At 35.3% G+C, this 11,548-nt stretch overlaps 1 protein-coding gene across 1 annotated transcript; it reads right to left on the reverse strand.

Moving 5' to 3' along the window:
- Positions 1-3,864: 3,864 nt before the first annotated feature.
- On the reverse strand, positions 3,865-9,568 carry LOC107954805 (trafficking protein particle complex subunit 11). The gene is made up of 7 exons (XM_041096611.1): positions 8,823-9,568; positions 8,598-8,721; positions 8,431-8,511; positions 7,973-8,314; positions 7,566-7,735; positions 6,639-7,468; positions 3,865-5,892 (listed from the first exon to the last, which is right to left on the reverse strand). The coding sequence occupies exons 1-7, from the start codon at positions 9,323-9,325 to the stop codon at positions 4,403-4,405; spliced, it is 3,540 nt and encodes a 1,179-aa protein (XP_040952545.1). The 5' UTR covers positions 9,326-9,568; the 3' UTR covers positions 3,865-4,402.
- Positions 9,569-11,548: the final 1,980 nt, after the last annotated feature.

The raw sequence follows: 11,548 nt of genomic DNA on the forward strand, positions 1-11,548 counted from the left end.
TAATCCTTATTGAAAAAGAAAAATAGAGCCAAATCTTCAAAAAGATGATTATTTAAGATCTTTTCATAAAAACTATGAACAAGTTGAAAATACAACTAAAATTTTTAGTAAGCAAATCGAAAATATTACTACTAATGAAATAAAATCTGAAAATTTAGGAAAATCATCTATCCTTGGTTAAACAAGTATCTTATTTAATAAAATTTTTTATAAACAATTATCTTTTTGATAAACTTTTTCATACACATTATAAGAGATCGGGTAAATCAAAACTTACCTTTTGAACTTATAAATTCACTTCTACTTTCAAAGTAATCAAAGTAAATGGCCATCATTATAAATTCATTTTTACTTGTATCACAATTTAATTTAAGAATGTCAAATGGTTACAATTCTCATAAACTTGCAAACACAAAATTTGATAATTTAAGTTTTAAAAAATAGTTAAAACTTACATTTAAAATAACAAAACTTAAAATATTACAAATTTTTTAAATTTATTTGTTTAAGAAAGTGTAAACCCAAAATATTCATACCATTTTGCAATAAGTATTTGTTAAAATAAATTTCTATAATTTTAAACTTTCATTTGCAAAAATATTTTCAATAAAAATTTAGAATTTTAAAATCATTAAAATTATTAAGGTTTGTATGCACCCCTAAAGATGCGCATAAATGCAACTTGTTAAGTTGAGCATACATCTTAACCTCTCTAAACATGATTCTACTAATATCAATCAATTAAACCACATATCATGCTTGACGTCATGCTCTAATATTAACATCTCAATCATCAAAATATATCATCATTAAGCACTAAACTTCTCGGCATTAAATGCACCAATCATGTATTCAATTAATCACATTACTTGTGCACTAAAAAAACAATTTAAATAAAAATGTAAAACATTTAAACTCAATATAAAACAAGAATAGAAACCAAAAACTCATAAAATATATGCTTCTTTGTTTGTGTGTTCAGAACATTCAATTTTCTTTGCTTTTCTCATCAATGTTCCAACACACCTACAAGAGACAATCATTTTGTTTTTGGTGCCTAAATTGCTTTGAGTCATTGAAAATTAGTTACCAAGTCTCTTATTCCTTTTGGAAAACATACTTGGTCATCTCAATTCATCATCTGAAAACTCATCCAGGACTATTTTGTGGACATTCATACTTTGCTCATCGGCATCTCTCCACCCTTGAGGAATGACGCCCTCGGTGTTGTGGTCCAAGAACTTTTCCGCCCTGAACAGAAAAACTATGGAAGCAAGGCAACCATATTGTCTTAAAAAATGACAACCATTGTGTGGCTGTTGTTGCTAAAAGCTGGAGTTGAGCAAAATCTATCAAACTGAATAGCCAAGAAGATTATACATGGCAACAGAGAATTGTGCAAAATATTGGATGGAAGCATCCTGATGCTAATTGGATTAAGTTAAACACAAATGGTGCAGTAAAGATGAACCTGACAAAGGCTTATTCAAGCGGTTTGTTGCGGGATCAACAGGGTAATTGGATAGCAGGGTATAATAGAAGCATTAGGATGTGTAAGCTTTTATAGTTGGATTATGGGCAATCTTTGAAGGTTTAAGTATGGGTTGGCACAAAGGGTTTAGAAAGGTGGCTCTTGAGTGTGACAACATGGAGATTGTGAGATTGTTGAATGAAGTTTTTGATCAAATAAGCAATATGGGAGTGTTAGAAACATCAAGGAGACCTGCAATTGGGCCCTTGGATGCTTAAGTCCCACATGTATTTCAAGAAGCAAATTTTGTACTGGATTTATAGCAAACTGCTCTACGAATATGGAACCAGGACTGTGCTTATTCGATTATCGTCCTACTGGAATATGAAACCTTCTTATGAATGATAGTTTAAAGAGTTACATCTGAGAGGCACCGCCTTGTGTAATAAATTTTGCTTCTAATTTATAAACTCCTACGTTTACCAAGAAAAAAAAAACACTCAAATCATTCATCTGCTTCAAGCTTTCAAAGGCTCTTCGTTTTTGTGAGCTAAATTGTCATTACATTCTTATATTCCTTTGTACTTCAATCTTTGTTTATACAACCATGGAAGATTTTTATTTATTCAAAAGCAGAAAGATTTATATTTTAATTTGAAAAGATAAAAGAAAAAGATTAATATCTTAATCTAAATAAAAGGCAAAGATTATAAATGTTATACATTATTCTTAAAAGATATAAAATATAATGGTAAATTGACAAGTAAAATTAAAGGACAATAATTAGGCATGAGAGTAAATCTTTATACCATATGGCTTGATATTCTATTGATTATTTGGTTGATTTAATTGCTTATTGAATTGGTTTTTGAATATATTATTCAAAATTCAACATCTACGCATTAAATACTGAATTTTTTTTACCCTATTAATTTATTCATCACCTTAATTTAGCAAACTACAACATTTATCAAAGTCGCCAAACTTTGTCCTTAGAAAGAAATCCTCCTGGAAAGCGGACGAGGGATGCAGATAAGATGTTTGCCATCCGTCACTATTCAGTAATAATGGGCCTTGCGAACGAGTCACGACTTCAACATGACTCAGTCATTGGCGTCACGTGCTATGTCGCTCAAATCTCACCAACTCACTCCACCCGCAACACGCTTACTCCTTTTTTACTTTTTCTTTTTTCTTTAATTTCTTATTCCATGCTTTCATTTCCAATTTTCCATTTTGTTTTGCGCCATTCTTTCACTTTTTTTCTATTAAATTTATATGTCAAATATATCAAAAAATAAATAAATATGTGAAATATAAATATTATATATAAAAAAAGTATATCTAAAGAATTAGTTGATGATTTTAAAAGTTACTTACATATTTATTATATAATTTTATAAATAAAAGAATTATTAATTAAAAATAAAAAAAACTTGAAAACAATATGTAATAAAAAATACAAAAATGAGTAGGAAATGAATCTAACCCAAAACCTAAGGATAAAATACTAATATTTAACCATCCAATCAAAAGAATTAATTTGTTAATTTTCAGTGAAAATGTTGTAAGACACATTTTCAGCTGACGTGGCTGAAAGCGTGCACTATAAGACGTATTTTCTTTTCCCTCTTCAAAAACAACATTAATCGATAAATTTAATAAAAAAGAAATCTACTTTCTCAAATAATTTTTTTTCAACATATTTCTAGCAGAATAATTAACATATATAAGACCAATAAGTAATTAACATATATAAGACTAATAACAAAAAAATCTAACTTGAACGATACTGTATTAAGAACTAAATTAACTAAAGGTATGGGTCATAATTATTATGGGGAACCGATATAGCCCAATGATCTTTTATATATTTTTCCAATAATAATTCTCAGTACTATTGCTTGTAATGTGGGCTTGACTTCTAAAACCTTTAATGATTAGTGAACCCGAGAATCCATTTGCAACTCCTTTGAAAATATTACGTGAATGATATTTCTTTTTTATATTTTAAATACTTCGTAAACCACCTAACAAATTAATAGATGGTTTTTAATGATTTCAATAGATGGCCTTTTAATGATTTCAGTACCCGCCAGATTATTAACAATACCGCTTTTAGAAAATGTTAATAGCTTTGGATCAGATGATAAAGTAGCTACTCTTCTACTATTTTTTCTTTTTGCCTCTGTTTGCTCATTGTAGATGTCATGTGCCGACTGTCGGTTACAATTTCTGAAAAAAAAAAGATTATAATTTAACCAATACTCATCTCACCCACTACAATCAAAATTAATATTTCAAAGCAATTGTAGCATCAATATTACATATTTTAAAACCGAATTAGGTTAAACCTAAATTAAAATAAATCTATACAATACTTACACAAAATCTGAATTGAAAACCCAGGTATAATTTACATAATGTGAGTTAAACCTAAATCCGTAGTATCGTTTAAAACAAAATTAAATAAATAAAGAGCACAATATATAAAACAAAACAAAATTAAACAACTTATTTTAAGGGTTCTAACAATATTTTCCTTGGCCAGTGTAGGTGTAAAATGACTTTTGAGTCAACTGCTATTACAATTTTTAACTTCAAAGCTTACTTCCACCACCAAAATACCATGTAAGATCAACAATATAATATTTTCCCCCTCTTTAATGTCCCTGAGCATGACACATGAGCACATCATTTTTCTCTTTGCCAAAAAACAAAAACAATCACCACCATCTCACAACATTGACATCCCTTAACCTAGTTTCTTTTATTCTGTTGCACCAAAAACGAAAACAAACTAATTCATACCTCCGAGTTGCTCGCTTATGTTCAACCACAAAGCTTTGGCCTCAAAAGGCAAGATTACCCGTATATTTATGAATATACGGTAATAATATCGGAATAATCACCATGTACTGGGAAAAGTATTTAGTCCGCTACGGTAGACTCCTCCAGCCTTTTGTCTGTTATACCAGTCATCTTGCAATGAGGCTTGGAAGGGAAAACAAAAACATTAGATGCAGCAATGGAGGGCAGAAATCGAGCCGAGTATCTCACAGAGGTCAAAGAAATTCTAGGCAACTGTTGCAAACCCGAGAAAAGAGGCACCACTTTGTAATTAAGCACATGCTCGGATTTTGGAAGAACAAACACCGTGTCACTGTGAGACCCAGATAACACAAAACTCTGTGAATCTGCCAATGAAAACTTAACCTCTTGAAGTAACTCTGTTTTGTTACGGATTTTAACATGGTGCATGAAGGGTTCTCCTAGGATGGCATAAGGAGGACATTCCAAAGTCACAACAATCGGTGACAGCTCTACATGTACATCAGGAAGTTCGTGTTTAGTTACAACCTCAGAACCAGTCACAGTCAAACCAGATCTATCTTCAATTCCACAGTGCCTCTTCCATTTTAAATTCACCATCCCCAATCTAAGCTTTGATGAATCCAACCGAGGAATAACAGTGAAAACTTTCTTGAAATCTTCTCCTGGCACAAGAACTGCAGTGCCAAGATCTTCATCTCCTTGTTGGATGGAACATGACTTTTCAGTGCCACCATCATCAACTTCAATAGCCATGGATAGCAGCTGCAATGTCACCTCACTGCAGTTCTTGGCACTAACAACAAGTACAGTTGATTCATGCATGGGTAGCGATGAAAACTGATTGGAATCAGGAACCGGCTTGATCTTTGAAAGCAGCAAGGAAACCCTGCGGAAGGGAAGCATAAAATGTTGGCTAATTAAAACAGCATTCTTTCCTTCAATTTGCAAGGTCTTGTGAATATTGACTTTTTGTGCATTCGACTCATTGGAATTAGGGGAGTAGCCCAACGATACAAAGAGCATAATTGGTTTGGGTCGGTGCCACATGATTTCTAGTTTGCAGGACCATGATTCTCCAATGTTTAGAAATGGAACAGAAACCAACCCAAAAGATTGTTGAATTTTCATGATTTTATCAGAGGCCCGTTGAGATTCATCTTCTCCTTCTGGTCCAACAATGCCAAGAAGCTCAACATGATGAGTGTCCAATGAAAAAGGCTCAGATTCCCTAGGACTAAACAGGCCACCTCCTCTCACATCCACGAGATTTATCTTCATTTCACCAGCGTATATGGCATGGTCCCTGGAGGCTATGGTAACTGGTAGCAGAAATCTCTCTCCAACTAATGCAGGGCCAGAAGCACCAAGTGTGACATCCACTTGTGGGTCAGGTTCTTCAACCTGGGCAGCCTTCTGACCAGAGAATGATAGAGCAGGATCCTTGGTAGGGAAAGTTTCCACACGGTCTTCAAACTTCCAAAGAGGTAAATCATCCATCGAAGCAGGACTTTCAGCTCTGCAGCAGATTGTGAAGTGGGGTCCCATTTTTGCAATAATGGATATGCATTCAAGCTTTCCACTTTGTTCTGAATAAATTAAACATTGTCTTAATGAACAGTGGGTGGATTACAATGAAGGAAACCACGATGCTAATCATAATAAAGACTTTTCAGTAGAAGAGAATGCATGCATAAAGAAGATATCAGATCCCATATGGTTCAATAAGAGCTAGCAGGACCTTCCCTTGAAATATGACTTCAGCCTTTGAATCTCTAGCGAGAAATCAAGAATAAGCTATCCATTTAATTGAACTTCAAAGAAAGCAAAACTAAGAAACCACACAAGAAGAGAAGAAACAAACTATTGTCAACCTGATGCGACTTTTTCCCCTCATCCTGACTCCACTCCTCTCAAAATCAGAGATACATGCAGACACAATGAGCAGACAAATACACCAGAACACATGATAGTGATCCTTACTGAAATTGCTATCTATGGTGCACCACTAGTGATTTCACATGGTTTTTGGGTTGATTAAATCCTAGGCTCACTTGTCGAAAGCTAAAATGTTGCTTACACCCATTAGATAAAGTATTAATTAACTTAGGTTAGGTCAAAACATGGGAGATGCAAAGCTGTAACAAACTCATTGCAATAGCAATTAGGCTCATATCAAGCAACAGCATGTAAAACTATCAGCATTACAGGAGAAAGCATTCTTCTCTTATTTGCAAATTTAAGGACTGTCTAGTTGAAATGATTGTGTTGGGTACTATGTTTTTATTAGAACTTATGATCAAAATAGTTTTGCATAAAATAAAAGACAACTTACCAGATTTGATGTCATAAGTCAGCCGCAGCCATTTGTTTGTAGTGAGTGCTAAAGAAGGGGCACTCTCCATTCGGTGATAATGTTGCTCACTCTGCACTGCTTCTAATGGATGCTTTTGGGCGTTCATGATGATAAAATTGCATTGAGATTGATTAAATTGGACTTCCAACTGATCAATCTCAATGGAAAGAGGTAACTGTGATAGAAGTGATAATGTAATCAAGGAGGAGACACCGGACTTGATAATCTGTTCATGAAAAGCCACTGAAGCAAGAAGAACTGATCTGAGTGGACTAACAAGATCAATCTCAAGATGAAGGGTATTATCTCTGGTTACTTTGAGATCATCAACTCCATTAATGGATATTGGCCTAGCTTCTCCACTTATGAGTGCAAAAATTCCTCTGTGTATCATTTCTCTCTGTTCAAGACTTGCAGGTCCTCCTGGACCACATTTGGACGACTGGATGCTATCGACAATAGATACTGGCAATGCAGCCATTTCAAGAGAAAACTCTACAAACTCTTTTACAGCACCTTGTTTCCTTGAGCACTCTCTCAAGTAACCCAAAACCTCCCACAACAAAGTAACCCATCCTTCTTGCCTATATAGATTTGCAACACCATCAAACTGCTGTTTTGCATTGTTGAAATCACCCAAAGAAAAATATTCTCTAGCAATCTGAAAGGCACAAAGAGAACCCGTCCTCTGAACTTTAAGATTACTATATATTTCATTAGACTTTTTGAGCAAAGCAATAATTTCAAAGGAGTCTTGAAACCTTTTTCCCTCGGCAATTGCATAACGAGTGTATTCATCATCAGTAATGCTGCATAGTCAGAAGAGAATAAAAATCCAAACATTTATTATAAGGTAAATGGTACAAAATCAAATCAGATTTCTCGTTATTAATTTGCAAGACTTACGACTGCATAGCCGAATCATCCCCTTGCTCAATTAGCCGGGCAAACTGACCAATATAAACTGATGGTACCACAGATTCAGCACTCCCATCATCATTCTCGCTAAAAGTTTCTGAATTTGACACTGTCAACTCCAGAGCTGATCTCTTCTCCTTCAAGTATTTAGCTGCTGACTGTTGTAAGATGAATGTTATGATTCAGATAACTTAAATAATCTAAGAGAATTCTAAATGCAAGTTCAATTGCTATGGTTGCACTTGCATAAATTTTGCAAAATTCCCTGGAAAAAAAAGTTTAGGTACTCATTGACCCCATTGTTTCTAAGGGTTGGCTATATATAAAGCAAGGTAGCAAGACTCGCACGGAAAAGCCGTTAAAAAAGCCAACAACGATGAAATGATGGTACAGACCTGATAGTAATAAGCTGGATGGAATTCCCATTCAGTCAGAGGTTGGTCGGCAGTGCCTACTGGTAGAGAGGAAGTGCTTGGAAGAGTGGCAGAGCTTGAGTCAAGCAACTCAGCGAAAACCAAAAACTGCCTGCTGAGCCATTCCCAGTGAAGAAAAATGACATTTGGATCTCCAACAAGGCTCTTGTAGGAGACAACGTGTTGGCGGAACCATGTAATTGCTTCTCTGAGCTTTCCACCATGCAACAACAAAGTGCAAATCTTGAAATGCAAGTGCTCAGCAACAATTTTGATCTCAAATAAGCGTTGTATTGGAGGCAATCTTGTTGAGGTAGCAACCATCTAAATGAATAGCATTGACATAGATGGTAGCAGTGACAAGTAGACGGAACTAAGTAACTAGTATTAAGTATGATAAACAGAAGGATGGTAAAGAAATAGGATAATTAGGGAAGAACCTCGCGCAGGGCATGATAGGCATCCTCATAAAACCTCAAGGCTTCAGCCCAGTCTCGTCGGAACTCTGCATACACAGCAACCTACCCATTTTGTGAACCAATGAGCCAATACATAAGGAATTAATAATATGAAAAAGTGAGGAAAGCTATTCTTTTATTATTATTACTTTAAAACAGTAGCGAACTTGGAGATCGGGAGAGGAGAAATTCTTCTTTTCAATGCGAGCTTTAATCCTTCGACCTTCTTCTCTGTAAAAAGTAGTTTCTAGTTCGGCAAAACTGGCGCTCAACCTGACAGACATTACAATGTATGGGATATAGTTCATACAGCAATTAATTCAGTAAAGTACTAATTATTGTTAGATAAAAAGGGGAGGGGGGGAATTGAGCACCTTTGAAGAGAGTTATTGAGTTGAGAAGGATCGGGGTTGAAGAGGAGAAGGTACTTGGAATCGACCTCTGCTCGCTTCCGTAAGGCAAGCAGACGATCTTCACTAATGTCATCGGATTGGCCCACCACAACGAGCAGCAACAATTTGGTGTTCCTGGGACGAATAGCGGCTTTTAGGTCATCCAGATCGGAGCAGACTTGGACCCACTGGGCAGGGTCACCGGAGACATGATCCCAGGAGAAGAGGGCGGCCACCACGGCGGGGATCTTAGTGCGGTGCTTGACCAGCCAATCCCTTTTCAAAAATCCGGCGGGGGAAGAAGAAGGGGAGGGCGGGCGATGGAGGAGATGGGAGAGCTTGGAGAAGTTGGGCAAGGCCAAGGTGTTGATAGGATGCTGCTGGGAGAGGAGGTGGGTGGTTATCGCCCCATGCTGCTCTGGGCATCCTACCAATGCTACCAGCGCCACTGGTGGACTCCTCAATTCTTCTGGGTACTCTTCCATTTACTCTCTGCACTTGGAATTTCTTGATACTTTCGTATTTTTCTTTGTAATTTTTTTTCTACAACAGAATAGAAGACGATGATGGATCAGTTTCTGATTTTTAGGCCTGATTTCATTATCTAGTATTTGGGCTTCTCTTCCCCACCCCAAACCACTAATATGGCTACTAGCTGCCTGCCTACTCCAAACAATACTTTGCCTTCACTTTCAAGGGTTTCCTTTTTTCTCAATGTTACAAAGTCACAAAAGATTCGATTAAATTTGTAGATTAGATGTTATTTAGAGAGGATATGCTCTATCAATGTTGTTTGTTGTTTTCATAGTTAGAAGACTTGAATTTAAAACTTTAATTAAAAAGTATCGATGTAACACTTTGATACCAATTTGATTTTCAGTTCTGAGTTACTAGGTATTACATTCGTTGCTAGAAAAACTACGATCAACTATATTCAAATTATATTTTTAAATGATCAATTTCAACCCACATGCATATAATACAAAATACAATTGTTTTCGGATCTTATACGAGTTTACGAAAGTTCTAAAACTAATTCAAAGTTGAATTAGGACCAATTGTAAAAATTTCAAAACATTAGGTTGACATTACAATATCAGGGGGTTCCTCATCACAACGTAACATACTGAGTAAACCTTGTCGCCACGTTCAATATTCAATGTTGCACAGTGGCATGGCAACTAATCTCATTGCGATGGGACAAATGACTACCTCTAGAAGTACTTACGTCCAGAGTAGAAATCTTGCACAAAATTTATTAGAAAGAGTGGTATCCATAAGTATACAATTCAGGTTGTAATATAGTTACAACGTAGTAAATGAGTACTCCGAAGATTGTACCCAAGGGAGGCGAGCACTAAATTAATTCTAACCTAAGCACAAATAGATCTAATTAGTACTTTAGGTAGATTATATTACAATCAAATATAAAGAAAGGTTTTTGAGATTTTTATAATAATAATAATACAATAAATAAGTAACGAGAAATCAAATAGTAGAATATGTTAAATCTGAGTATGGGTGATTAGCTTGCTTCGGTAATCATAACCAACTATTGCTTCGGGTTTTCTTGTTTAATCAACTAGCCAATATCCCATCAGGATCTTCCAATCTAGAATAACAAGTCAGCAATAACTACTTATCCCTCGACCTCACAATTCACACTGGTTCGGGGTTAAGGTGTCCACGAATAGGTCATACCAATTTTGGGTTAATTCCTACTTTAATGACTTTCTAGGGTCATCAAGCCTAGGGTTTAAGTTCTTCCTTTCCCAAACAGTTGATTCGCTAAGAGAACCCTACAAAACAGTTAATTAATCATACCTCTACTCTCTAATCCCTCACAAGAGGATTAGTTCCTTATGGATCTTATAAACAATATAGACTTGATATATAGAATAAACATGAATAACAATTCAAGACTATAAAGTTAGCAGAAGCCTGATTTGTATTGAATAGAATGCCGAATCCTTACAGAGTTTGATCAAGTTTGCAAATCTGATCTCTTCCGTAAAAGTAAAAGAACAAAACTGAAATAAATCTAAAGCCTAAGAAAAGAGAAAAAACTAAAGACTAAAACTAGGAATAAAATTATACAATATGAAAAGTTGTCCATAACATGTGTTGAATGAGCCCATTTATAGATTTAAAATAGTCGTCGTCCTTAACCCCAGGTCAACTGTTGTCCTTGTGTTTAATGTTTGATTGTGCAGACCAAAACATCTCTGGCTCGTAATTACTTCCTATACAGAGGTGATATCGCAACACACCAGGTTCTGTGTCGTGACATCGAAGGCAATATGCTTCATCTTCAAGATATCTTCAGGGGTGTGTCGCGACACCGAATGCAGTCTTGAATTATTATATTCTACTCATTATGTTGCGACATTTAACTCTCCGTGTTGCAACAGAAAGACCAGTATCGAGTTAGTACACCTTCTAATGGTCTTCTACATGCTCACAAAGCATATTAGCTCACCTTTAGGCCTCATTTTTCCCCTAAGGTCAATAAAAGACTCAATTTACACATTTTATTTAATGCAAATAGAATTACAAAAGCTTAACTAAAACTTAACCAAAGTGCTTGTATTCAAGCTCCTAAAGTGTGAAAACTAGTTTAGTTTGCTACACTGAATTACGACAGATCAAACTCCCCTACACTTAAGTCATTGCTTGTCCTTAAGCATAGCAACAAAAATAGTAAATGA

This window comes from Gossypium hirsutum, chromosome D07, assembly GCF_007990345.1.
Source record: "Gossypium hirsutum isolate 1008001.06 chromosome D07, Gossypium_hirsutum_v2.1, whole genome shotgun sequence".
Taxonomy (NCBI): Eukaryota; Viridiplantae; Streptophyta; class Magnoliopsida; order Malvales; family Malvaceae; genus Gossypium; species Gossypium hirsutum.

What these genes read in the sequence shown, in the direction of transcription:
- LOC107954805 (XM_041096611.1), bottom strand. Translation starts at nt 9,325, where the DNA reads ATGGAAGAGTACCCAGAAGAATTGAGGAGTCCACCAGTGGCGCTGGTA. An exon ending in CCTATCATGCCCTGCGCGAG is followed by an intron (nt 8,315 to 8,430) that starts GTTCTTCCCTAA and finishes CTATTCATTTAG; the next exon opens with ATGGTTGCTACCTCAACAAG. An exon ending in GATGATTCGGCTATGCAGTC is followed by an intron (nt 7,469 to 7,565) that starts GTAAGTCTTGCA and finishes CTGACTATGCAG; the next exon opens with CATTACTGATGATGAATACA.